At 56.4% G+C, this 26,475-nt stretch overlaps 6 protein-coding genes across 6 annotated transcripts; all 6 read right to left on the bottom strand.

Annotated features, from left to right (window-relative positions):
• Nucleotides 1-2,164: 2,164 nt before the first annotated feature.
• Nucleotides 2,165-3,202, bottom strand: LMJF_36_4970 (conserved hypothetical protein; the record flags this gene model as incomplete). The annotated part of the gene is made up of 1 exon (XM_001687031.1): nt 2,165-3,202. One exon carries the CDS (start codon nt 3,200-3,202, stop codon nt 2,165-2,167), a length of 1,038 nt encoding a protein of 345 aa, XP_001687083.1.
• An 8,978-nt stretch (nt 3,203-12,180) lies between these two features.
• LMJF_36_4980 (conserved hypothetical protein) lies at nt 12,181-13,185 on the bottom strand (the record flags this gene model as incomplete). Its single annotated transcript, XM_001687032.1, has 1 exon — nt 12,181-13,185. One exon carries the CDS (start codon nt 13,183-13,185, stop codon nt 12,181-12,183), a length of 1,005 nt encoding a protein of 334 aa, XP_001687084.1.
• A 1,674-nt stretch (nt 13,186-14,859) lies between these two features.
• LMJF_36_4990 (putative delta tubulin) lies at nt 14,860-16,539 on the bottom strand (the record flags this gene model as incomplete). The annotated part of the gene is made up of 1 exon (XM_001687033.1): nt 14,860-16,539. The coding sequence occupies one exon, from the start codon at nt 16,537-16,539 to the stop codon at nt 14,860-14,862; it is 1,680 nt and encodes a 559-aa protein (XP_001687085.1).
• Nucleotides 16,540-19,080: 2,541 nt separating this feature from the next.
• LMJF_36_5000 (conserved hypothetical protein) lies at nt 19,081-20,151 on the bottom strand (the record flags this gene model as incomplete). Its single annotated transcript, XM_001687034.1, has 1 exon — nt 19,081-20,151. The coding sequence occupies one exon, from the start codon at nt 20,149-20,151 to the stop codon at nt 19,081-19,083; it is 1,071 nt and encodes a 356-aa protein (XP_001687086.1).
• Nucleotides 20,152-22,209: 2,058 nt separating this feature from the next.
• On the bottom strand, nt 22,210-22,950 carry LMJF_36_5010 (putative 40S ribosomal protein SA; the record flags this gene model as incomplete). Its single annotated transcript, XM_001687035.1, has 1 exon — nt 22,210-22,950. One exon carries the CDS (start codon nt 22,948-22,950, stop codon nt 22,210-22,212), a length of 741 nt encoding a protein of 246 aa, XP_001687087.1.
• A 979-nt stretch (nt 22,951-23,929) lies between these two features.
• Nucleotides 23,930-26,467, bottom strand: LMJF_36_5020 (conserved hypothetical protein; the record flags this gene model as incomplete). The annotated part of the gene is made up of 1 exon (XM_001687036.1): nt 23,930-26,467. The coding sequence occupies one exon, from the start codon at nt 26,465-26,467 to the stop codon at nt 23,930-23,932; it is 2,538 nt and encodes an 845-aa protein (XP_001687088.1).
• Nucleotides 26,468-26,475: the final 8 nt, after the last annotated feature.

Consider the following 26,475-nt stretch of genomic DNA (forward strand, 5'->3'; position numbering starts at 1 on the left):
CGGTTGCTCGAAAGCAGAGGTAAAACCACCGTTTCACCGCAGCGGTACACCTCTGGAGTTAGGCACAGCACCTTCACAGAGAGAGAGAGAGAGAGACGTACATGCCGCCAATCCCCGCTCTCAGCGGTGCCATGCGGCCGTCAAACGCCACCTCCGCACACTCGTTGGACAACAACGAGCGTGGCACAAGTGCACACCGCTGGTGTAGCTTTTTTAAGGGGAAGGAGAGTGTGTGTGGGGGGGGGTGGGAGGGGGGGGGGGAAGCTGATCCGCAGAGCTGCTGCAACTTGTTTAACGCTGCCGGCACGCAGCGCGAAGCACGACCACACTACTCCTGAGGGCTAAGCAGAGAGAAGACAAGGGAGAAGCCCCCCTCGTCCCCCAGCATAATTTTCCTCGTTGACGAGCCAGCGAACGCTTCGGAAGATGATGAGCAAAGGTGGCCGGCTCCTCGGTCTTTGTCGTGTGCGCTGCGCCGACGAGGACGTACTTCGGCGCGAAATCATGCGTTCTCTGCTCACGTCGCCCTTCTGACTGCGGCTGCAACGAGCTCACGCAACGGCGTGCGTCAGCCGCGTTACTCTGAAAAAGTACCCTGCTCAAATCCGCGGAAACGGTGCGCTGCAGTTCCTGTAAAAAAGGCCAGCTTAGCACTCATCCCGGAGTGTCTGCAGCGGCCGCGCCGCGAGGATCGGCCCTACATAAAACGACACACTTCCTCGGGCTCGTGTGAACGACCAGTAAGCATACGTCGGGTTTGACCTCAGTTGTGCACCAATCACATAGCGCAGCACCGCTGTGCCTGTGACATTACGCCGTGTAGAAGACACAGCATTGCGACGCCAAGAGGATTCGATCCCTCAGCACCGTGCCGCCAGCATTCCAAGCACGTTCCGTGGGCTAACCGTCGAAGTGGACATGGTCGCACGAATGTCGGCGCGCTTTGCAGTGGACGAGAACGCAAGAAGGCAGCTGTCCTGTGTACTGCCGTCCAAGAATGGGGCGGATAGGTCCAGCATGGGCCAACCACGGCATGTGACGAAGCGACCCATGGGCATCGCGGTACTGTAGCGGTGTGACTCCATCGTTGGCACACGTGGACACGCATGAGAGGAAGCGGCATACTCGAGAGTTGAAAATCAGTAGAATCCAGCCATGATTGCTGTGAATCTAGAAGCGAAGCAACCGCAGACCCCAACGGTGACGGCGACGACGATGACAAGGCCATCGTGGCAAGGATGCTGTGGGCAGAGAAGCACCGTGTCCTTTGTCGTCGCCTTCTGACGCATCACGCAGGCGGGGGCCGGTGGACGGTAGAGGGAAGTATCATCTCATGTCGTATGGCAGATAAATGCGCACGTTGAACAACAACAATGAAAAGGATGTTGTTGTTGTTCCTGTGTTCGTGCCCGTGTGCGCACACTTTCCCTTGGAGCAGAGGCACCGGCAGGGGGCATAACAAAAAGAAAACGGTGAACAATGTGAATGCCAGTGGGTGACGATGCTGATACGTGGGGCTAAGGCTGACGTGCAACGGGTAATCGACCCTATATGGAAGTGTGCATGCATTTTCTCTGTGTGTGTGTGTGTGTTGGGGGGGGGTGTGTGCGTGCTCGCGCAGGTGTCGTTGTGGGGATGATGCAACCAGTCAATACAACCGGGAAAAATCAAAGGAGATCAGTCGAGGAAAAATGCAAGTGAAAAGTAGCAAAGAAAAAACGGAAATGAGGAAAATCCGATGTGAGTGTCCGCACTTCTTGTCTTGTCGGACCATCGTGCGAGCTGAGTGAGTGCCAGTACCAGCAATCCAGCTGATGAGACACATCCACTTCCCATTCCCCTTATTTTCATATGGCGGTTTGCTGGGTACTCCTGGCATGGTGTCCCAGTCCCTGGCACGGAGCACGTGCAACTTACCTGACACTACATAGGCCCCACCTAAAGGTTTCCCAGCACTACGGCCTTTGCTTCATCATGTTCCGCAGTTTGGCCTATGTAAAATGTGAACAACAGCAGCACCACACACGTCTGCTTCTATGGTGACCCCTGCTTTTCGCCTCAGTGACAAGTGCCACCATGCACACAGACAGACAGACACACACACACACACACGTGCACGTAAGAGAGATACGTGAGCGGTACCAACCAGCGTTGTCAAACCTTTTCAAAAGCTGGGTCTCAACCGCTTGTAGTTCTCGTACGAGCGGCCCATCTTGGAAGCAGCACTGCGTCGTGCACTGTGGAGCGATGATACTGATTTACCAGCCGCATGGGCGGCGCGAGGCGTCTCGCGGAGGAGGCCGTCGAGCCTTCCCTGCTCCTCCAGCGTCATTTGATCACGGTAGCGCGGCGCCCGCCACTCCGGGTACGATGGTTCCCACTCCCGCTTTCGCACAGTGCTGCTGACATGCGCGTCTTCGTACGGAGAGCGGCGAAGCGCGCGACGTGTAGCTGGCTCGGTTATCGTGGTCGAGGTGGTTTGTTGCATGGAGCCTGACGAGGCCGCGCCATTCGACGAGGCCGCAGTCGACTTGCGCTTGTCCTGTCGCAGGACGTACTGTACTCGCAACTTGAACTGCGCGTTCTGAAGGCGTCGCTCAATGAACGTCGCTGGCTTGCCCAGCGACCTGGCCACCTGCCGCACCGTGGCACCGCCACAGATCATGCGGTAGATTGTGAGATCATCTTCGAAGGTGAAGAACTTGCTGTGACTGAACGGGTGGTTGGCAGGGTTCTTCATCTCTTCATCCGACAGCGTTTCGGTGCTGTTCATAATCGCTTGCCAGTCCAGCGACGTCTTCATCGACCAGGAGGAGTCGTCACCGCTGGCAAAGTCGTCTGGCATGCGGCGCCGACGCGCGCCAGCCTTGCGTGCAAAGCGAGTGGCAGTTCCGGCTTCGCCTCCTTGCTGTCCGGCTACGCCCTCTCTCGCACCCGCCGGTGCGTCGTAAGCGCCATGCAGAATGCCGCTGGACTGGATAAGCTCATAGGCCGTATTAATCACCTTCATGCGATTGTCATCGCCGCTGCTCAAATCGGGGTGGTGCAGTCGTGCCATCTCGAGGTACTGCCGCCGCACGTCGTCCACTCCAGGTCGACTAGATGCCGGTGCGCGTGGATTGTACGCGAGGCCGAGCACCTTGAACGCAGCCACAACGTCCTCGACGACAGGGGCACAGCGGAAGCCCGTGCGAGAGAACATGGCTAAACGCGTACGGGAGACTGGGTGGGCTACCCTGCTTCGGAGAAGACGTGTGAAGCTGTATGGCGTCCAAAGAGGGAGCGAGTACGGTTAGAGCACAGCCTGTGGTACCGTTAGAGACACACGCAAGCACAGATGAAAAGAGAAACAGCTGAAACTGCGGTGAGCGCTGCGGGACATGCACCATTCACGCGCCGCCCGTCCCCCTTTCGAAAAGCAAGCCTGTGCTTTGTGGACTTCGGCAGATAGGAGTGAACAGGCTCGTGGGGCACGCACACACAGTAAAGATGCGGAGAGAAAAAGATACAGGGCGGAAGATGGAAGGGCTACAAACAGCGACGTGTTGCTCGCTCTTCTTTCGCTCACAAGTGAGCAGTTGGGGGAAGGGGAGGGGCGCACCGTCTACAGCACAAGAACAGCTTTTTTACTGAGATGCAAGCATCGATGAGTCATCTTCTCCCACTTCCACCCTCTACCACACCCACCCACACACACACGCACACCCTCCCTCCCGATCGCTAATCTGCGTTATGTGACAGACGTTGCTGTTGCTGTTTTCGCCGCACTTTGAGCGCCTGGAGTAATCTGGTACGCCGCACTGGGTACACTCATCATAACGCAGGTGTCGACCTTGAGGATGGCGCGGTTGCGTGCGAGTGTGCCCGCGGCACCGTCTTGCGTGACCTAGTGAGTGCGGAAGTTCGCATTCTCTGTAGGGGAGATGTGTTCGCCGTGGTGAACATATTTTCCATTGTGCGTTGCTTCGTTTGCTTCGTTGTCGGTGGTGGTTCTTGCCGGAAAATTCGCCTCGTACACTCGACTGAAGAGCGAACAGTCAGGCGATGAGGATGATGATGACGGAGACAAAACGGAAAACAGAAAACGAGGGAGGTAAGGGACGGAGGGGGGGGGAGGAGGGTCCAAGCGCGAGTGACGATGAAAAGGCGAAGGGGAAAGAGAACATACGAGAAACCAGAGAAACATACAAGGGGAAGAGGGCCCCAAAACAGGCAAATACAAAAAAACCATCGAAGACGAAATCCTTGTTAAACAATAGACGCGCAAAACACACACAGAAAAGAAAAAAGTGTGCAGGGACAGAGAGGGAAGCAAATAGACAACAATACAGCTTGAGACAGCGACGCACAAAAACGTGTCATCCAAGATGCATACGCGCAGACATCACAAAGGCGGAAGAGAGAGTGTGCCGGCTCACACATGTGCATACGGCACAGTTGAAGGGAAACAAAATATATGCTGCTGTAGTATCGACGGGCGCGGGAACAGCAAGACGACAACGACGAAAGAACGTGCCACGAGCTTACTTAATGGAGACACGGAATGGTGTGGTGCACGTAGGAGGCGCTGCGAAAGCATGCGTGTACGCTCGATTCAGCCGACATGCAGATCTATCTTCCCTTCTTTCGTCGTATCCGCACAGCCGACGCTCAGTCTCTCCGTTTCTGTATGTGTGTGGTGTCGAGTGCAGTTTCCTCCCCCGCCCGCCGCGTGTTCCCCAGAATCCAGTGAAAGGCGCAAACCGCACGACAGGCACAAAGTCGACCAACACCAACGCAAAAAAAAAAACAAAAACAAAAAAAGAACATGAAACAGACTACTAATCGAAATTTCGTATTCTCTTTTCGTTTCCGGCCACTTCGTCTACTAACCGTACAAGTGGAACGAAGCGAAAGACCAGAGTAGTGGCTTGGCTGGGCACTCGTCTGTAACCGAGGCTCGTCCCCGGAGCAAGTCAGAAGTCGTGCTGTTCCGGACGCGATCGAGGAATATAGCGAGGATAGATTACTATGACCGCGCGCGCCGTTTCTTTGTTGGTCTTCGGTAAGCGTTTATCTCCTGTTTTTAAATTTTTTTCGCGACAGAAAAGAAAGAGGCTCACAAACGCATACAGTAACACAAGTGCTCACGCGCACACATACACACACACACGCAGAGGTCTGAATCCTCCCTCGCTTGCTATTTCTGCTGCACTATACATGATTGACTGTCTGCTGATGTTTTCTTTTGGCATTGATCCCTCCTCCTTTGCTCGTGCTGGGGCTTCTGCTGCAGCAGGCCAACACGTTATGGATAGACGCTGGTATGTTTTCCTTGGTATGTTTGCGCACGCATGCCTGTCTCGCGGTCTCTGGTCGTTCTACCCCCTTCGTGGAAGAATGGGTCGAGGAGAGCCCCCTTTTTGTGTGTGTGTGCCCACCATCGAAGTGGAGAGCACGCATACCACAAAGCCAAACTGGCATGCGACAGGCATAAACACACACACACACACACACACACATACATGCATACATACACACACGTGTAATCTTAGGAAGACATACAAAGCCGAGCACAGCGCAAGGGGTGCCCAAATCATAATCATAAAACGGAAGAAGCGGAAACACACACACTCACACGAATGTATATATATATATATAGATAGATACTTATAGGATGCGTAGAAGCGCAAGAGCACGCGAGAAACGCAAAACCAAAAAAGACGCGCACACACAGAGGAACACAGACAGAGGCACGCAAGCGAAAAAAAAATCATCATCAAAAGGGTAACTATCACATGACATCGCCTGTCACATCATCCACACAACAACAGCAACGGACGCACGCGCGTCATATACCGCAAAGGGAAACGCATGCACACCCACGGCGGAACGAAAAAAAAATACGAAAGAAAAGCGTGGAAGCACACAAAACACACGCACACACACACACACACACGACACCTCCACGCAATGGCCACATCTCCCTCTCTGTCTGTATGTCTCTGGTTCCTCCATCGAATGCGCGACGAAGGTCAACCTGACGCATGGGACGGATGCTCTCACGTGCAGACGAAGAATGCAATAAAATGCTCACAAGAGAGAGAGGGAAGGAAATCGGCAGGCAGAGAGGCATGCGAAGGTTGACTAAGCAGGCAATCACATACGTCTCGTAGAATCCCTCGGATTTTTTTTCTCAACAGACCGAAGCACTACCACAAAGTACGGAAAAGAAGTAAGAACTAGAGATCAATACAAGGGCAGAAAACGGAAGAGACACAGCGCGGTGAAAAGGTTTCATGTTCGGCATTCAAAATGCATATATACTGTAGACATCATCGACCACGGCGTAGAAAAAAAAAGAAAAGAGAGCAACAAAAGACACAGAAAAAAACTCTCCCAGCGCCTTCCAGGAAAGTGGCGTGTATGGGAGGAGAGACACGGAGCACATGTGCATCACATCCGACCGGAGGCCGCCCATACGCCGCTGATTTGAGCCAAGAGAAGAGGTCGAGGGTAGGCAAGCTCAATAGTGTTTTACAAAGCCAGCAAACACAACAGGAAAAAAAACACTACTCAGCAGTGTATCGATTTTCTTGCTTTGCCTGACCTCGTTCTCTTTTCGCACTTGCCTTACTCCTCCCCCCCCCCACACACACCTCGAAACACACTTTTACCCGCGTGCAATGGAGGTAGACGTGGTGATCCACGGATCTAAGCCGGGGGAAAAAGGTGAAGCCCACACACGCAAACACACACACACACACACACATCCTGCAGACATGACATACCTGATGGCCAAGTGCCAAGCGACCAGAGACGCCAACCGCTTTCATGCTCAGTCACCCTCCCGGCCTCACCCTCTCGCTCACAGTTCAGAAGTGAGAAACAGTGTGTTTGTGTGTGAGGCCGTGTGTATGCATGCATGCATACAGGCTGGGGCTGCGGTGAAAGGGCGGCATCGCAGCTTTTTCCTCTCCGCTCTTCTTCCTTTGTTGGCAAGCGCCACTTTAGGCACATTGGCTGTGTCAGCACGCAAACTGGCACCTGTTGTGTGCGTGCATTTGACATCGCTGCTTCACATGCTCAGCTTTCCTCCATCTGGTGAGAGCATGCCCGTCCCGCCAACGTCCAAAAAAGAAAAGACGATGGCAAAAAGAAGCATCAGTTGCTTGCTGCACTGCCGAGGAAGCATCCAGGGGAAACTACGCATACCATCGACAAGGGAGACAGGACGGCACCTTCATAAGAGCTCTACGCATAGGTCCATCTCGGACGTACCGACACAAGAAAAATGCTCTTTTTCCCTCAACATTTCGACATCTTTATGTTCATCGGCTGAAGATGAGCGTGTGTGTGTGTGTGTGTGTGTGTGTGCGTCGCCCCTTTGGTTTCAGTGATTTGTTCGCCCTTTCCTCTTCCTTTGTTTCGATATACTCGAATATCGGTGCATCTCTGCACGACACTCGTCCTTTCCTTCTCTAAGTCTCATTGTAAGACGTTCGGGGAAGTACCCTTTTTTTTGTGTGTCACCTTTATCCACCACCCTGCCCACTTCCAGCCTCCCTCCCCCGAACACGCCGGCAAAACGCATGCACACCCACAACTCTCTATTCGCTGCTACACCGCGGCTCAATCCTGGTCGACGAGGGCGAAACCGCCTGCCGCTGGCTCGGGCCGCGCGTCTCGCGGGCCCTGCTCGCACCTACTCCTCCCTTCCTAGCATAAGTGCCGCGCGGCTGTCGCCACACGGACTCGGCTACAGACTGCACGGCTTGATTCAAGCGGGCCGCGGCGAAGGGTGCTGCTCGAGGGCAGACGCCGGGGCGCCTGCGGGGCGGAGTAGTAAGGGGTGGTCCAGGTGCACGCCAGATGTGCTCAGGGAGGCGCCACGCCAGCGTCCGGTCCGGGTCCTCTGAGACCCTGCACAGCCGGCCTCTGTGTCACCCTCCGCCCTCAGTCGCTTCACGCCGCGGAGTTCCGTAATCTGGTGTGGAAGCTTTTCCCATTGCAGTCTCAACCGCATTATGGTTCGAGCTCGGGGCGCTCTCACCACGCTTCCGGCACCCGTGCCCTCATATCAGCCCACCCGGCCGGATGCAGGAAACGCCGCATGCTCTGCGCACACATGCACCCTGGCGTCGGCTCGTATGGTCCCCCTCGCGCCCTTTTCGGTTTGTCACTCTTGCTCTTCTGGCAGCCGCGGGGCTTCAGCGCATGCGCCGCGACACGCCAAGCGATGCCGCGAGCCTGCGGCAGCAGAGTCACCTCCAACTTCCCCTGAGACCGCGCGCCGTTCACAGGCGTGGGCGTGCCAAGCGGAGGGGACCCACCGACAGACATGCGCCCGCGCACAGAGAGCTCACAGCGTGTCCTTCCGAGGGGGCACAGGGAGGAAGAGGTGTGTGTAGGGGGGGAGGAGGGGGGAGGGGGGGGCAGCCACACACACACACACGGCGCGGAAACGCCATGCGGCGCAAGTGGCACGTGCGTCATCACACCGGTGCGTGGCAGCATCGTAGCGTGAAACGAGGTGCGCCTTGCGCCTCGAGAGATCTGCGAGTCTTGTGTCCCATACCGGGCGCAGCCTCGGATCGGCTGCCCTCACCGAAAAAGCAGGCGGGTCAGAAGCGCTGGCGGGGCGGGGGCAACACAGCGCTAGAAGAGTTAGTGGGCAGCACAACATCTGCACGCCACCTTGTCTCTGTAGGAATCCAAAGTGCGGACAGGTGCCCGTGCGCAGCTGGGCGAGGATAAACTCCCGGCATCTCGTAATCACAACATACTCGCCCTTCTGATGCGGGGCGGCCGCCGTCCAGGCAGCGCTAGGGGTTGTGTGTTACACCTCGTAGCGCCATTGCGGAGGATGTCGGCCTGGCGTCTCCAACGTCTTAACAGGTCAGTAATCCATGCAACGGCTCCCAGCACCACTGGCGTCGACGATTTACGCGAGTGACGTTAGGTACGGAGGAACAGGTACAGGAAGAAAACAAACAAAAGGAGCCGGCGTGAGGGGGGGGGGTGGAGGGGGGATATGGAATCAAGCACGAAGAAAAGCACAGAGGGGTGGAAGGGGGGGGGGTGGACTAAAGAAAGGGAACGCGAGCGGAAAAAAAAGAAGAAACAACGACAAGGAACAGAGATACACGCACAGTGTGCGAGAGTGAAGGGGTGGGAGGGGAGGAGAGACAGAGGAAAACAAACAAACCAACAAGAGCATGCGCGTGAAAGGGAAAACACGACAGAGGATGATTTTTTGGTGTTTTAAGAGGACACGCAGACGCAAACAGAAAACACACACACTTACTCACACGCGCAAGTACATACACATGTACACACGTACACATATACATACGTATGTACCCTCTAAGGATAGCAAGGTTTTGGATGGTGAGATGGGGCAGAGAGAAAGGTAGAGTGGAGAGCAGCATTTGGAAGGAAAGCATGCAAGGAAAAAGACGCAACAAATGAGAGGGAGAAGGGAGGAAGAGAAAAAAGGGTGGCAAGGAACAAGGGTGGCTCAACAAACCAAAGGCAACCAAACGAAGAGGTGAGCAGAACGCGTAGGGCCAACGCTAATAAAGAGCAAAGAACGGCAAAAAAAAATCGAGAGAAACCACATATAAAATCTATCATGATGACCTCATCGGTAAGCCTAATAACATGTGCAGGGAGGGAGATGAGGGAGGGAAGAAGGCAAGCAGGAAAGAGGGGGAGGGCACCTGAGGAGGAGAGAGTGCAGATGTGACCACATCGCCACAGCTACTCTGAAGAACGAGACAAGGCAAAGAAATCAAATGACGGGACCCGTAGACAATCCCTCGTGTTTACAGAAAAACGTGGACGATATTGAGAAGCGGAGGGAGCGGCGGCTTTATGGTTGACCATTTCACACTAACATCAACGCGTTATGCGGGATACTTTGCAGGGTGCCGTGCCAAATACTACTACTCACATCATTCGCATGGACCATCTAGACGCGTAGCCGTCATCCTTTCGCTCACTTCCCTTGGTTTTGACGTTGCGCTATCCGTGTCGGCGGCCGAAGTGCATCCCCCTTCGCCTGCGCCTTTCGACTACTCTTCTCATTTTGCCGCTGCGCTCTCCCCCTTTGCAAGCAAAGTAGGCAACGTACAAGCGAAAGAGTGTTAGAGAGAGAGAGAGAGAAAGAGAGAGAGAGAGAGTCTCCGCAATCAAGTTAGATGCGCGAGAACGAAAACGAAGTGAAGGAGTTCTAAGAAGCCGATAAAAAAAATATGAAAAGCAAACAGGTCGGTGCGGAGGAGAGATCGCTGCGAAAGGTGAGACATCGGGGATGCTCAGCCAGAGAACATCAATGAAATAACGCGCAGACGGCAGACACACACACACACATACACACAAAGAAGCAAACGCATACGACTCGCTCTCCGACTCGCAACGAAGCAGCCGCCATCGGTGGCATTCAATCCCTCATAGCAACACACGCACCTCCACAATCGCCGTCTCCGGAAGCAACCCGAGTCCCTCGAATACGTCCCTGTGTAGCCCACACCTTGTGTTGGCAGTTTTTGGGAAGTAGAGTTTCTGGGAGCTCGAGGTCACTCCTCTGAGCACTTCCACAGGACAAGGTTGAAGACACAGACGAAAATAGTCGCAGGTAGTGGTAGCGAGAAAACAATCATGCTTTAAGAAGCGGGTATGCTTGTTATAGAGGAGGAACGGGAAGCAAGAGAGCAATGCTTCGTTTCGAGGGGGCGCCAGGGGGAACGCACAAAACAAAAAGCCTTACGAGTCGCACGTGCATGTTTGCGAATGTATGCGTGTGAAAGAGAAACAAAAAAATGTAGGGGGGGGGGACAGAGAGAAAGAGAGTTATAGAAACCTAGATGTTTCGGTGTTTTGCTCTATTAAAAGCATAGAAAACAAGAAGAAATAAAGAAGGTAGAGAAACGTGAACGGAGACGCCGAGGACGAGTCGCTGAGAGCCCGGGGTAAATTGGGGTAAGTGGAAGGAGAGCAGGTGAGAAAGCGACAAAAAAAAAGTTCCCACCCACCCCCCATACACACACACAAAGAGAGAGAGAGATACATACATGATTGGTACATTCATAGGCTAGTAGACGTCAATGTCTGTGTGTGAGTTGATGGGGACGCCTGCCCGGGCTCCCGCTACTCCTCCTTTCTTGAGGGGGTGGGCACGACGGAGCGACGCATTCAACGTCTCGCTGGAGCGCCATCCCACCGCTTACTCCCCACCGCAAACAGAAACACTGAAAACAGAAAAAAGAACAAATTCAATACGTATACGGTAAACAGGGACTACAACCTAGGACAAGAGGGGAGGTAGTGCGTGAGGGCAGCGATGTGGCTGGGGGAAGGGAGGGGAGGGCGGCATCGAAAAAAACCGCGTAGAGTAAGGCCCTCGCGACAGGTCAACAACACACAGACGATCCTGATGCTTGTCCTGCTCTATATACATCTATAATGTGCCCATCCTCTAGCACGTTGTCGCAAGAGTGCACGCCTGCACACGGTTTATGTTTTATACGACCGTCTCTATTCATAGCGAGAGGGTCCTAAATTGCAGGGAATGTGACAACTACTGAGGCGGCGAATGGCTTTATCGCTTCTTACGCTCGCCACTGTTCTCGAGGTGCGTGACTGTACCATAAAGCGCCATCCGTCGTGAAAAAATGGCACAGCTAAGAAACACTCACACCCATATATAGATAGATACATATACATAAGCGTACACAAAACCAACATTTACTAAGCAGTACACCACCAGTGTCGACACGTTACGGATCCACGAGAGGAGAGACCGAGAAAAACAAAAGCAAACGCCTGTGGCGTACGCACATTCCGCACATCGCGGTCTGCGAGGGGCGGTCACCGCATCTGTCGCCACTCTTCCTCGCACACGCGGTGGCGTTCTAACAAAGACGACAGCAAGGGCGCAAGCGAGGCGAAATGGCCACAAAGACTGAAACGACACGTGCAGGAAAAGCGGGAGCGGGGCGATGGTCCGCATACGCGCACGCGCGCAGCAAACGGGACGCAGTCCGCCAGGGAGGAGACGGCAGTGTTCAACCGACACACCGCCACCAGCCCCCATCTGGTCCGGTGCTGTTCGCAGTGCTTTTTAGCGTAACCGCTGCACGCCTATCTTTCCATGCGTTCCTCACGGTTCACTTTGCTGCTCCGGCCGAAAATCTTCTATCAGTACATCGTCGCCGACGAGACCGGGTACGTAAATACGACCTCGGCTCCCTCCTGCATCGCCAGCTCGTCCACAAGCTTATCCGCGAGAGCCGTGTTACCAAACACCTTCACGAGGAACGTCACGGCGCTCAGGTCGAGCAGCCACTCTGCATCAAGGAACTGGACAGGGGCACCAAAATCCGCCGCGAGCTTCCGAGCGTTCGCGAGTGAGCTCAAGTCGTGTCTGCGGAGGTCCAGCTTCGTTTCCTTGTCGAAGTCGCGCGCGTGGCGAAGCAGGCGAGGCACCGTCTGCAGCTCCTCGGGAGAGAGGTAGTTTGGATCCATGTTGTCCTCGGTGTAGAAGGTGATGGGCTTGGCGGTGGTGATAGCGCTAACGAGGCCCATGTGCAAACTGTTGTTGCCCGGGTACTGGACCACGACCATGTCACCCGTGAAGGTGCGGAACGGAGCGACGAACCAGGCGGAGCCGAAGCGGAAGTTCACCGAGGCGTAGCGGATGACGGACTGTACGGCAGCTGGGATAGCAGTGGCGGCAGCGGTGGCAGAGCTGGTACCGAGGTGCGACTGCGAGCTGGTGACAGAAAACCCAGGGGGGTACGTCGCGAGCACTTCCTTTGCGTAGTGGCTGCCAGAGTCGCTACTGGTCTCGCTCACCCCGTCATCGTTGCTGCTATCTGCCGCGGCACCGCTCTTTGCGAACAAGGAGTCTAGTGGCTGCACCTCAGGGTCGCGGCAGCTGGAGTCACATTTGCTGCCGCCTTTGTTCCCGGCAACGCCCCTTCTCGCCTTCTTTCGCTTCTGTGGCGGGGCGGGCGAGGTCCTGCCTTCGTCTGTCAGGACACTGTAGATGTAACTAAACGACTCGGCGGCTCTCTCACGGTCCTTCTCCTGGAGAAGAGTGAACGCATAAGGGTTATGACGGTAGCAGGACGCTGAGAGAGTCTGCAAGCCTCCCGGGAGGCAGAGAGCGCTGGGAGACACGGTGGTGGCCATGGTTTCCATGCACCCTTACTGTTGTTTTTTTTTTTGTGTGTGTGTGGGGGGGGGAAGGGGTGCCGAAGCCACAGTGAAAATTCGTGGCACGGCAGATGAAGAAGACGAGAACGAGGAAGAAAGAAGATTTACAGAGCGCGCATACAAACCACACAAGTACGACGACAAACAAACACGTATTTCCAAGGTGGGAGGGAGAGGGGCGTAGAAACACAGGCCGAGAGAGAGAAACAGCTGGGAAAGAGAGAGAGGCAGTCACCTTCAGGCGCGGTACAGAGTGCAAGAGAGAGAGAGAGACACGAAAGAGAGGGCGAGTAAGATTGGAAGCGAAAAAAGAAAAAACAAAATAGATGGGGCGGGGAGACACACGCGGAGGAGCCGCTGACACGCGAGGGGAACAAACACAAAGCGCGAAAGAGAGCGAGATAAGGCGACAAGAGGCAGGAACGGCGCAGACACGGGGTGTGTTGGTATAGAGCGCCTTCCCGTTGATATCCAGATTCTCCTCCTCGCGCTTCTTTTTGTGCTTCTTCCTTTTCTGTCGGTGCTTGTGTTCCTCTTCGTGTTTTGGGGGGAGAGAAGGAGGGGGGAGGGGGGGGGGCGTATTTGCTCTACTCGTGAGTGTGCCTTGTGCAAGTGCCGCGATCGTGATGAAAGAGCGCGTTACCCGTTGTGCTCTTGTTGCTGTGTGGCTGCTGCTGCTGCCGCTTGCCTTTTGGCGGCGCCGTTTCTCAATGGTGTTCGCTTGTATCTGCGCTGCACCACTGTGAGGGTAGCACGAGACCTTAAGAGTAGACCTTTTCTCTGACAAGAGGGACAGCAACGCTCCACTAATTTCTCAACTTGCTTGCGATGCTTATTGTCACTGCGAAGATGCTCACCTTCGACGTTGGAACAACGCCCAGCGCAGTTGGCGGACAAGCGGTCTTCACGGAAAGAAGTAGAGGGTCAGCGCGAGCGCCTGGCGACGCAGCAACAGCGCTGACACAGGCAACAAAACAAACGAGAAAGACGTCTTTGGCCACCGACAACGGTGGGCGTCAACGTGAAGGAGCGGGGACGGAGAGGCGCACGCAAACACAGCCAAATCGAATAGGTGTGCGGATTCTATTTCACAACGGACGTTCTTCGGCTCATACCTCTATGAGAGGTGGTAATGAGAGAAAAGAGAACAAGAACGAGACGAGAGGAAGGAACATGAGTTAGAGAGAGAGAGGGGGAAAAGGTCAAGAGAAAACATGAAGAAACTGTGGGCAACACCATGGACGCTTATGAAGTGTGCGAGCGAATCGCAGAGCTGGTCAGGGTGCGATGCGGCCACAGTTTGCCGCCCTAAATGTGCAGAGAGTACATGATACGTGTGCGCAGGGTGTACGCCACGCCTTGCGAAAGTGCGGGTAGCGTCTACAGAGGTATCCACATTTGTGACGCGCATATGCGTGTAGAAGTGGGTTGTTTTGTTCGGTTTTTCTTTCCGCGCCGTTGGCGCCACCGCCGGCAGGTGTCCATTCCCTCCTGCTCTCCGTAGAAGTTGACCTCTCCGGCACGGGTCCCGCCTACGGTGGCAGCACAACGCCACGAAACGAGTTCGAGGGAGGGGGCACGCAGCGGAGAGTCTGCCGCACATTCCTCTTCGCCATCACGCCGCATCGCTCCACTAACCCAGCCCTCCATTTTGAATCTCTAGAGATGATAGGCAGCGGCTGTGTCGTACAACACGGCCGCGGCATCGCGCAGCTCCGCCTTTGAGACCCCGTAACGCTCAAAGTGGTGCACAAAAGCGCCGACGTGGAGCAGCTCCTCTGCGCGGCCAGCGGCATCAGCCAGCGACGCGCCCACCATGGGTGTGGGGCCGTACAAGGTGACGCTGTGGTCCGGCCGGGTGTACGACGGTGTCGCGCGCCACTCCTCCGCCGGGCTGACAAAGAGCGACGTCATCGGAAATGGCGACGAGGCGATGTCGGCCATGAGGTGACGCAGCTCACGGATGCCGTCGGTGTGCGCCGCAACCCCGCGAATAGCCCACAAGCAGCTTCGGTGCTGCATGTAAAACGCGGAGGCATCAGCTACCCTATCAGTCATTGCTTTCCCTTCTGAGCGCGAGAAACCCGTGTCGGCGGACGGAGCCAGCGCACTCGGAGCAGTGAAGCTGTGTTGTGCCGTTCGAGCCGCTTCGCCGAGCACCGCAGCCCACGTCGTGGAGCCAGTGACCATCTGCGGCGCGAGCGAGCCTGTGAAGAACTTCATCGCCGGGTCCAGTGAAAGGGCCTCGATGACATCGCTGGCAGTGGCGTACCGCCGCGGCGCCGCGCCTTCCGCGACGCAGCCAGTCGGGCCGCTCCCCAAGACGCCTCGGGCAGCTCCACTGCCCGTGCCGAGGATGCGGTTTTTCGAGAGGTCTTTCTGGGGAGACGGGAGAGTGTAGAGAAGCTGCGGTAGGTGAAGCGGGGCGAGCACCCCGCTGATGCGCTGGTTAATGAGCTGGAAGGACACCTCCCCGGCATCTTTGAAGCCGCGATTCGCCCGCGCACCCTTCAGTTCCTCTGCGATAGCGTCATTGTAGGCGATGAATACGCCGTCCGCCAACCCACCCAGAGTGCTGACCGCCATGACAACGTTGTACCACTGCGTCACGACCTCGCCGCAACGGAACGGCCACACAACGGAGTGCAGCAACGTGGAGCGCGGGAACATCGTCTTGATCTCTTCCGCAACGAGGCAGCTGACACCCGAGCCGGTGCCGCCGGCGATGCTGTGAAGCACGTGGAAGGTCGATACGACGGTACCCTGCTGCTCGCTCTCGCGTCGAAGACATTCCACGATGGCGTCACGACGGCTTTGTCCCTGCTGGTGGTACCCAAAGGCCCAGTTGTTGGCGCTGCCTTCGCCGCGGGTCACACACTGCTGCGGCGCCAGGGAATAGAGGCGCCTTGACGCAGACTGCGGTGAAGGGGAAGAAGAGGACGAAGGAGAGGATTTGTGCTGCTCGAGTTGCCCGTTAGCACGCTGCACTGTGGCGGCAATCACTTTGGGCTCCATGTCCACCAACACACACCGCGGCTGGGGCAGAGAGGTGTCCATCGCCGCGCGCTCTTTCTCTTGCGCGTAGTAAGACAAGGAGTAATACTGCCGGTGTCCTATGCGCCTCGCCGCCTCGGACGGCTCACGCGACGGCCCCGTTGCTGAGCGCTGATGGTGGCGCCGCGCCGGCGGCGGTCGCAGCGCAGGTCGAAAGTGCATGGCTGACACACGCATCTGGTAGCCTTCATCGACGCTAGCCTCCGCCTCGGATGCAACCGTGTCCAGAAATGCCGTGCCGACTTGATTGCCGCACTGTCCTACAAATACGTGAACAGTGGCCATTCTCCCAAAGCCCGGAAGGACACACGCCGAGTAGGAAGAAAAAAGCAGAACGAGGAGGAAAAAGATGCAAAGGTGCTACACCACGCGCGGGGGTGGAAGGAGCCTAGTTACTCAAGGAAGAATGTGACAAAGGGTAGGGTCGTCTGCATGCATATCTCCGTGTTCGCGTCTATGTGTCTCTCTCTCTGTGTGTGTGTGTGTGTGTGTGTGCAGTGTGCGCAGGTGCGAGTACCCGCAACGACGAAGACAAGAATGAATCTCAGAAAACGCAGATGACGCCAGCAATAATTAGAACGCGTCCCTTCTACGACGACGGAAAAAAAGAAAAGCGAATGGGAGCAGTCGTACCACCTAACACGTTTGGAGTGGTGTACGACGTCCAACTACAGCTGAGCTTCTCAGTGCCCTTTTCGATATTGGTGTGTGCGCGTGTGCCTACCGCTCTCTCGGTGGACAAAAACAGGTTCACCCCTGTCTTTGTAGAGGGGCCAAAGAAGGAGCACGCAGTACAGCGATTTTACCTGTGATCGACATGAACCATGGCAAGAGACACGGATGCCGCTGAGTGTAGGTGTGCTTTTTGTTTTGCGATGGAGGAGTTAAGTGGACGTCTGCCCGACACGCGATGATGATCACCGAAAGAGGTGAAAGCGGTGCAGAGAGTGAAGTGAGGCGTGCAGAGCGCAGCAGTCGGTGGTCAGAACACCATTTTTAGGCTCAGCTTCAAGTCCCGGAGTGGAGAATCAATCAACCCGCGTTCTTCAGTAAAGATACCTTTTCGCTGATCATGAGAATCCATCCACCTCGCGGCGATGAGACAGCAACACTGGTTTTTCCGTTGTACATGGTCTTTGCTTTTCAGGAGAGGGGATCACTTTTCTCAGCAACGCCTTCTCCTCACCACCACCCCTCGCCTTTTCCGAAGCGGCCCAGTTGTCTGCTATGCCTACCCGCCTTCACGCCGTCTTGCCTCCGTCTACTCCAAGCCACGGGCGTGTACACGCGGGCGAACACGCCCGCCTACCCCCCTTCCCATAAGGCCTGCGGATATCGTCACGTCAGGTAGCACACAAGAGAGAGAAAACGAGAGCGCTCAGGCCATGCGACGGAAAAAAAAAGGAAAGAGGGTAGGGGGCGGAGGAACCAAGACGGCAACGTCTACTGACGCGTTAGGTACGGAGCTCACAACACGCACACACAAAATGCACAACACGAAAAGGCAACGAAACAACAACAACAAAAGAAGAGGCGAGCTGCGTTACGGTGCGGAAACAAACAACGAAGTGCAGGGGAGTCTCTGGCGCAAGAAGAATGACGAGACGGAGAGGCAGACAACGCGTCTTTTCTCCACCCCATACGTGCGCCGCCTACACCCGTGGGGCACACACACACACATATATATATAAAGAGAGAGAGACTTGTCCGCGCCAACGTGTAGGTGTCTCTGCCATAAAACATGAGTTTAACTCCTCCCCAGACCCGCCCCGTCACCGGCTCACCTGCTTCGTGCGAAGCAGCGCTATACACACACGCGTGCTAGGCGATTGAGACGAATCGGGCATCGGAGCACGGCTTCTTCCTGAAACCGTACTTACTTACCCGCCTCGCAGGTCGCCCCACAGCCGCTTCCCCATTATCCTGCTCGCCACTTGATGGCTCAGACTCCTCATACCCAGTGGGCGGTGTAAGGGCCGGAGGTGAGATACGTTCGAGTGACACTGACACTCTGCCCATCCTGTGAATGGTACGAAACTGTGCACTGTGGCAGCTCACTCCGACGCTACGCTCTCCAAGACCTGACCGCCGGCATCTGTGACAATGCATCGCTCTGATCGCCCCCACGCCATCGGGTAGCTGACCCTGTCACCACCACAGGCGGTTTCGGAATTCTCAGCGATAGGAGTCTCCTTCGCTTATCCACGGAACGGGTTCTGGACACTGATACAGCGCGGAAGTGCCCCCCGTCATCGGGAACACAGAGAGACTCACACCTCCACGCAATCATGGAGAGACGGAGGGCGTCAAGAGAGACGGCAAGCTACAGGAGAGCAAGTAGACTGAGCCATTGGAGTGAACGAGGCTTGAAACAGACAGCAACGTGGAACGGAGGAGACAGCTTGCCAACGCAGAGTCTCACACCAAAAGGCTTCAACGATTCGTATACGACAGCCAAGTTAGCACCCCTTTACCTCGCTTCGGGGTTGCTGATGCACAGCCACCCTGCACAGGAAGCGCCGCAGCCACGAGAACACCAGCAACCGACCAAATTGCGGCCGACAACGCTATAGCGTCGCAGCAAAGCCTACCGGTGCATGCCCGCCAAGCAGAAAAAAGGAAATGATGCCCCGTGCACAGAATATGGAGCAGCCGCTCGTCTCATCTGCAGCCATTTTCTCACAAGAAAAGGACCACACTCACAAAACACGCGCACACGTGCGCCACGACGGGAGAACCCCTCTCCCAAACAGAGCTGTAAGCAGTGGACACTGCATCCCACTCCCCAGCCCCTAATCGCGGAATATCGCCTCTTTCTTCTGGAGTTTACATCACCACAACCCAGCGCCGTCGTCGACCTGGTCGGCAGTGAAGTTTACCACCGCCACCGCCACCGCCACCGCCACCAGCGCTACCGCCGCCACTGCTCGCCGCAGCAACGCTATCTTCTCCATGGACCCCACTCACTAAGCCGCTGCCAGTGGACGTCGAGGATGCTGTACCTCCTTGCACGCGCCTGATACGGCGCGCCACGGTGCCGCTGCACGTCAGACCAGGACGCATCAGCCTCTCCACGCAGAAGGCAAAGCCGATCATCATCAGCTCCACCACCACTAGTGTCCCGCGATGCTGCTGCCGCAGAAAAAGAAGACGAGGTTTGATAGCGTGTCGCACGTAGAAGCGCAGAAGCGCTACTTGCACCCGCCCAAAGACGGTCAGCCTACCCTCACAGACGGGGTAGCAGAAGTCCTGATGGAGAAGCAGAACATCGCGCCGCAGAAACCACACGCACGTAACCAGGCTTTCGAGCGCAGGGTCGCCGCCGAGGCTAAGTGTGGATGGCTGGTAAACAATATTCTGCGCGGCGCCGTCCTCCTTGCGCGGATCGCGCCTCCCGCCGAGCGAGCGCTCCTGTGAGTCGAAGATGTACGCGGTGAGCTGCACGGCGTTTTCGGTAACGTAGTCCTCGCCTAAAGAACCCCACTTCTGCCGAAACTGCACATCCTCGACCACCTGCTCCAGTATTCCCTTCGCGAAATCGATTCGCTGCATCCTGATTTTGTGAACAAGTGTGTCGCAGCCGCGCAGGAACGGCTCCCGCAGACATCTCTGATATGGCTGAAGCCCATGCGCATCCCAGTCCTCCGGCGAGAACGTCAACTTATCTTGAAACGGGTTCGCGAGCGCACGCTGCAAGAGGTCTACCATCTCCAGCACGTCCCCACAGAGGTTGCAGAGTCCGACCCCATCGCAGGGGGTCAGAAGGGAGAAGACATACTCCTGAGCTGCTGAGCTGTCCGGCAACCGCCTTAGGTCTAAGAGCAGTGTGAGTGTCAAGAGCAGGACGACCGTGATAAGGGTGCGATTAATGGACGCAGATCCTCTGAGAAAAGACATGCTGGACACACAAAAGAGCCCCCCACACCCCTCGGAAAAAAAAAGAACAAGAAAGCAGACACGTGACCAACAGTGAGAAAAAAGCAGATGCGGCCGGAGAGGACAAGCAAAGAGCGGCGCACCGCCACACACGCAAGAAATACACCAAAAAAGCACGCGCACAGCCGGATCAACACAAAAACACAGACAGAGAGAGACAGGGAGAGGGACCGACGGACACACGAATAGGAGATCGACGACGGGAACCACACGAGGGTCAACGTGAAAACAATCGCCCCCGATCCATCCAAGGCGAGAGTACTCCTCGTTCACGTTAGAAAACGAAGAGGAAAGAAATGTAAGCACTGAGTGTCAAGTACACGAGGCCAAGGGGTAGAAAGCGGAACGGAACTGCGGCGCCGATGAACAAGACGCCGTGCAGTGTACACGCAAAACGAAAGAAGAGCCAAGAGGAGTCTATGCGCCAACAATCTTCGCTTGATAGTGCGAGAGGCACGCACTCGCTCTCAGGTATGCTCTGTGAAAGTCCTTGTTGCTCCCTCGCTCCTCTGATTCCGCCTTTCGTACAACTGTTCACTTGGCCTGCGTAGCGAAGCTGTGCACGAAGAGGGGGACAAGACGCCCGCGGCAACGACGATCAGGCTGAAGGGGTGATGAAGATGCCACCTACAAGAGTCGAAAAAAGCGCACAACACTCTCGCTATAGTGCCAGGAGCCAGCGGCAGAACCCCCCCCTTCCCAAGAAAATGAAGATGGCCCTCGTACAGTGCGGCAGGAAACCACGCCCTCGCGTAGAGAGGGTCGACCTGAGACACGGGGCGACGCACCAATGCGCATCAATGGTACAACGAAGTAACCCGGCGCATGCAAGATGACTGAAGGAGGGACAGAAAGAGAAAGTCTTCCTCCCGCCCTAGGTGCGTGTGCACGCCACAGAGGGAGCACGACAGCGCCCGTTCCAGTCACACGACAGATCAAATTGTAAGAAGAGGCACACGCCCGGCGCTTCTTCTTTTTTTGTGTTTGCGCGTTTTCCGAGCTCACAGCTACGCCTGGGACGATCGACTGCGCCGACGTGACTGCGCGTCAAGACAGGGACAACAGCAGATGAATCGCGCGCGCGGGGGAGGGAGGGGGAGGGGGAGGGAGTGGAGGGGAAGGGGGAAGAGTAATGCAACAGTTCGGGAAAAAGGCTCAAAACGTGTGTCAACATGAATACGCAGCACCGTGCACGGGCAGTCACGCATGTGAAATCTCATACCTTGAGCTTCCCAGCTCTCCCATAGGAATGCCGCGAATTCACACAGCACAGCACCTTCTTCCTCTGCAGCGATGCCAGCTAGCAAGCTGGGCGGGGCGGGGAGGGGTGAGCAGGCCGACACCCCGCTCACTTATGCCAGACTGCACTGGCGACACAATCATGGTGACCCATCCCATTCTCTAGCCTACGCTACACCGACACGCCGCCTCCGCGAAAGCTTGTGTTGAGGGTGTGCAACCGACTCACAGCCGGGGTCGACTGCGCACCTTTTCTTCTCGTTTTCCTCTTCAGCGTTCAAATAACAGAACCGAAACAAGAAATGATCGCAGACCCAAATGAACAAAAAAAGTCTGTGCTTCACCTACGCCACACTCTCGGTGTGTGCGTGTATCTTCCTCTGCTGGAGGGGAAACCACGCGTGCGTGCAGGAGCGCACTGCACCCCACCTTCTCTGCTCGCCCTTCACTCATTCACGCAGTCGCCACCCACACAATACACCACGCACCAAACAACAGGCAACGGGTGATACTGCGTCCATTGACTAGTGCGATCAGACACAAGAGAAACAATGCCGGATGTGTGCATCCAATGCTGGCCATGTCGGTAAGATTGTTCAATTGCCGCACAGGTCTGACAGCCGACGCAGTTGGCTAGGGCCTCTACGTGCCACCCTCCCCACGTCTAGTCCAGCCCACAACGGTTACAGCGAATATGAGTGCGATGACCCCGCGACGGTAGATGTGCCGAGAAGAAAAGCAGTGGAGAACATGTCTCTCCGTAGCTGTCTTCACAACGCCTTACGCCTCCCACGCGTTGTCGTCGTTGCGCTCCACCCAGCCGAAGCCCTCCTCCGCCTCCGCGGCGGGCGCCGCAGCGGCCGCGGCGGCCTTCTCCTCCGCAGCCTCGTTGGGGTCGCGGTAGAAGAACAGGTCCACCTTCTCCTCCCACGGCACAGAGCGCACAATCGTGCCGCGCAGGCGCAGCACCTCGCGCGCAAGCAGCCAGTACATCATGCCGATCGACTTGATGCCGCGGTTGTTGCACGGGATCGCAATGTCCACATACTCCAGCGGCGCGTCCGTGTCGCACAGCGCAATCACAGGGATGTTCACCAGCGACGCCTCGCGGATGGCCTGGTGGTCCGTACGCGGGTCCGTCACCACAAGCACGCGCGGCTGCACGAACTTTTTCTGGATCTGGTTCGTGAACGTACCAGGGATGAAGCGGCCCCCGTGGAAGCTCGTGCCCACGTGCTGCGAGAACTTGTAGATGGCGCGCGTGCCGTACAGGCGCGACGAGCACACGCACACGTCCTTCGGGTTCTCCACAGCAGCGATCACGCGAGCAGCGAGGATTAGCTTCTCCCACATCATGTGCACGTCAATGATGTGGCTGCCCTCCGCCGTGCGGCCGTAGATGTACTTCTTCATCGCACTGCTCTGGTTGCGCGTGCCAATGTGGCAGCGCATCGCGAGCAGCTTCTGCGCGTCGCTCTCCTTCATCCGGAGAACCTTCGAGCCAGACTCCACAGCGGACATGGTGACAGGTCGCGAAGAGGGGGTGGGGTGGGGGTATCGACGAACGAAAAGGGGGAAGGGGGTGAAAGCTAGCGGTAGATGACGAACGGAAACGATGCGCGTGTGTGCGTGTTGTGGTTCGTGTGCGCGCAACCCGCCATGTGCGAGTAGAGCACGGCGGGAGGAGGTGGGGTGAGTGAGAGGAGGTGAGGCGCGATGAATCAGCGGATGCGTGATGCAAAGGAAAAAGTTCCCATCAACGCTCACGGTTGATGGGTTTGCGAGAGCGCGAAGAGAGAGAGAGGAGGTGGAGAGGAGGCTCAGGATTACAGCAGCAACAGCAAGCAGACTCGAGGCGCCGAAGGAGGAGTGGCGACAGAGCGAGAGGGGACCCCCCATCAGCTCTTCAGACAGCACAAGCACGCATTCGCCTTCAAAGATGATGTGGTATGGTCTAGGAAGAGGCGGCCGGCCGTTTACGCATTCGAGCTGCTCATCCCTTGTCCTGTATGCGCAGAAGCAGAGAGTGCACCTCGGCGTTACACTCTTTTCCTGTCCTTTACCGAACCATGTCTGTGTGTGTGTGTGTCGTGCACATAGTCTTCCATCGCTGCGGACACAAGACGGACGTATGCGTCAGACGGCAAACAGAAACAAAAAGAGGCGCAAGTCGGCCGCACGCCGAACAGGAAAAGGTGTCGGCGGCTTGGCTTTGGTAGTGTACATGGATAAAGCAAGCAGACACAAGGACACTTGTCATGACAGCAACACGGGGGGGGGGGAATGCACGCGCACACAGCTGCGCCCTCACAGCGACAGACTCCAGAGCAGCGCATCCAAAGCTGCCGTGTAATAGCAAACACAGATGTGTGTAGGAACGACTACCGGAACCGAGAGAGTAGCCATGAATCTTCACACGCAGAGCACGCACTCGCCTTGGCAGGTACGTCTTTGATAACAGGCAGGCAGCGTTCATCCATCTATCGTACACGCCCATGGACTACGAAGCAGGAACGAACTCGGCCGCCAAGAAGGTCTCGTTCTTCACCTTCACCTCGTAGTACTTCTGCCGCATTTCGTCGACTGCACGACCCAGGCGCGCCACCTCGTACCGCAACTCAGCCTTGTGTGTCGCCGTCATGTTGAGCTCCGATGCCTTCTGCTTCATCTGCGCATTCTTCTTCTGCATATCCTTCTGGTAGGCATTCAGTTGCTGTGCCACCTCCGGGCCCGGCTGGCGCGCAGCCATGGCATGCATTTCCATCATTAGCCGCTGCTTCTCCTCGAGTGCCATTTCCTGCTTCATGCACTCCTCCGACTTGGTGAGGAGGTTGCGCTGCAGCACCTTCATCTTCGACTCCAGCTCCGCCATCGACGGATAGCCACCGCCAACGCGTCGCCAACGAGACTCGTTCTGCGGATTCTCGAGCTCCTCGGCGAGGGCGGCCACCTTGGCTTGCTCCAGCAGCACCTCTTTCTGCTTGGCTCGCAACCGCTCCTTCGCGGTGGACACTTCACCCCCGCGCACCTGCGCCAGCATAGACTGATGCTGAATTTCTCGCAACTTAAGGTGGAGGAGGCGCAGGTCATCAAGTCGGTCGCGGTACGCCGCCTCCCCGGCGTTGACGGTGTCCTGTATTAGCTGCAGCTGCTGGTACAGTAGGGCAAGTTCGTCGTTGCGGCGAGTCAGCTGGGCGGCGAGGGTATCGCGCTCGTTGCTCATTTTCGTAAATTCTCGCTGCTGTCCGCAGAGGCCCTTGTCGCACTCCTGCATCACCTTCAACAGCCGCTTGATCTCCTGCCCCACGCGCTCCCCCTCCTTCATTGTCGCGTCGAAACTAGCCGTGCTGTCGTTGACAAGCTGGCGTGCCTTCATGAGGCGCTCCTTGCTAATTTTGTATTGCGATTTGTCGCTCTGACACTTGCGCGCCTTCAGCGCCAGCTCCTCCTTAAACTGATGCACTTGATGATCCACCACTTTCACCCGTTGTCGGTACTCGACAATCTCATCCTGAGCGTCGACGAGACGTTTCGATAGCTGGTTTCGCTCTGCCCGCATGTGCTCGTACTTTGCCTGCTGCTGCGTCAGACGACGCTCGCTCTCGTCCAGCTTCCGCTGCACCTCCTCAACTTGAAAGATTGCCATCTTGAGCTCCTCTGCAGCGCTTTTGCTTTGCCCGCTCATCTGCGACACCTCGCTCACACAGTTCTCCCGCTCCTTCTCCAAACGCTGCAGCGCATCGCGGAGACGGCGCCCGATTTCGGTCTCTTGCGAGATGCACGCCTCCAGCTCCGCTTGCTGAGCGAGCTCGTTCTGAACGAGCGCTTGCGTGGCGGTCTGCAGAGACTCCTCCCTGGCGCCCTTTTTCTCCAGGGCACTGCACTCCCGCTCGAGCAGCTCCAGCGCCTCCTGCAAAGTCCGCTTCTCCTGTTTCACCGCAGCGATGCGTTTGCGCACCGTCTCCTCCTCGTATGCAATTCGGTCCTCGTCTCTTCGAATGTTGTCGATTTGCTGTTTGAGGCGGTCGAACTCGCGAAAGTCGCGCTCCTCGATGCGAGTGACTCGCGCGCACTCGTCACGCGTTTCGAGGATCATCTTCCCGGTGGCCGCAATCTGCTTCTCCATCGCGTGCAGTCGCTCGTTCAGCTCGACGGTGGTGTCGACGCTGTCGTTGTACGACTGCTTTGTGTGGTAGAGCTGCTTCTCGGCTGTTTCAAGCTGCTGCTGTAGCGCCTGCCGCCTGCGCTGCTGCTTTTCTAGCTCCGTCTTGTGTGTTTCTGCATGCGCGTGAATCAAGGTGAGGCGCTCTTGCCGTTCCTGTAGCGCCTTTTCACGCGTCTTGAGCGTCAACAAAAGCTCGCAGCACTGATACTCGGCTCGCTCGCGCGCATTGCGCTCACGGTTGTACTCCTGCCGCACCAGCTCCAGGCGACTTGCCAATAGCTTGCGCTCCTGCACAGCCTCCTCCGTCGACGCCTTCAACGTCCCTAGAGTTGCACTCCGCTCCGCCATCTCCTTCGTGTAGGTATCCATCTGCTTCGTCATATCCTCACTCTCTGTCAGGAGGCGCTTGTTGTCGATCTTGAGCTGCTCCAGCGTCGACATGTGGTCAGTAGACATAGAGGTGCCATCATGGATCATGCTCTGCAGGGACTGAATTTCCTGCTTCAGCGTTTTCACCATCTCTCGCGCGCGCTGATCCTTCTCATTCGCCACGTCCACGGCGCGCCACGCCTTCTCGATCTCTTTTTTAAGCGACTCGATGGTGCTGTGGTCGCCCTGCGCGAGCTTCACTGCCGCTTGCATCTTGGCAGCGTTGGAAAGCAGCTCCTGCGTCAGCTGCTGGCATTGTGTGGCAATCTCATTTTCGGAGGCGTGACTCTTCTTGAGGGCGCGGTATAACTTATCGTACTCGAAGCGAAAGTGTCCCAACGACTCCTCGCCCTCCAAGGCGCGCATGGCCTCCTCAAAGTCCCTCTCCAGTGACTTGAAGAGGTTGTCCGAGGCGGACGTCGCGGGCTTGACGGGGCTCGACATGGTTTTAC

This window comes from Leishmania major, chromosome 36 (assembly GCF_000002725.2).
Source record: "Leishmania major strain Friedlin complete genome, chromosome 36".
Classification (NCBI taxonomy): domain Eukaryota; phylum Euglenozoa; class Kinetoplastea; order Trypanosomatida; family Trypanosomatidae; genus Leishmania; species Leishmania major.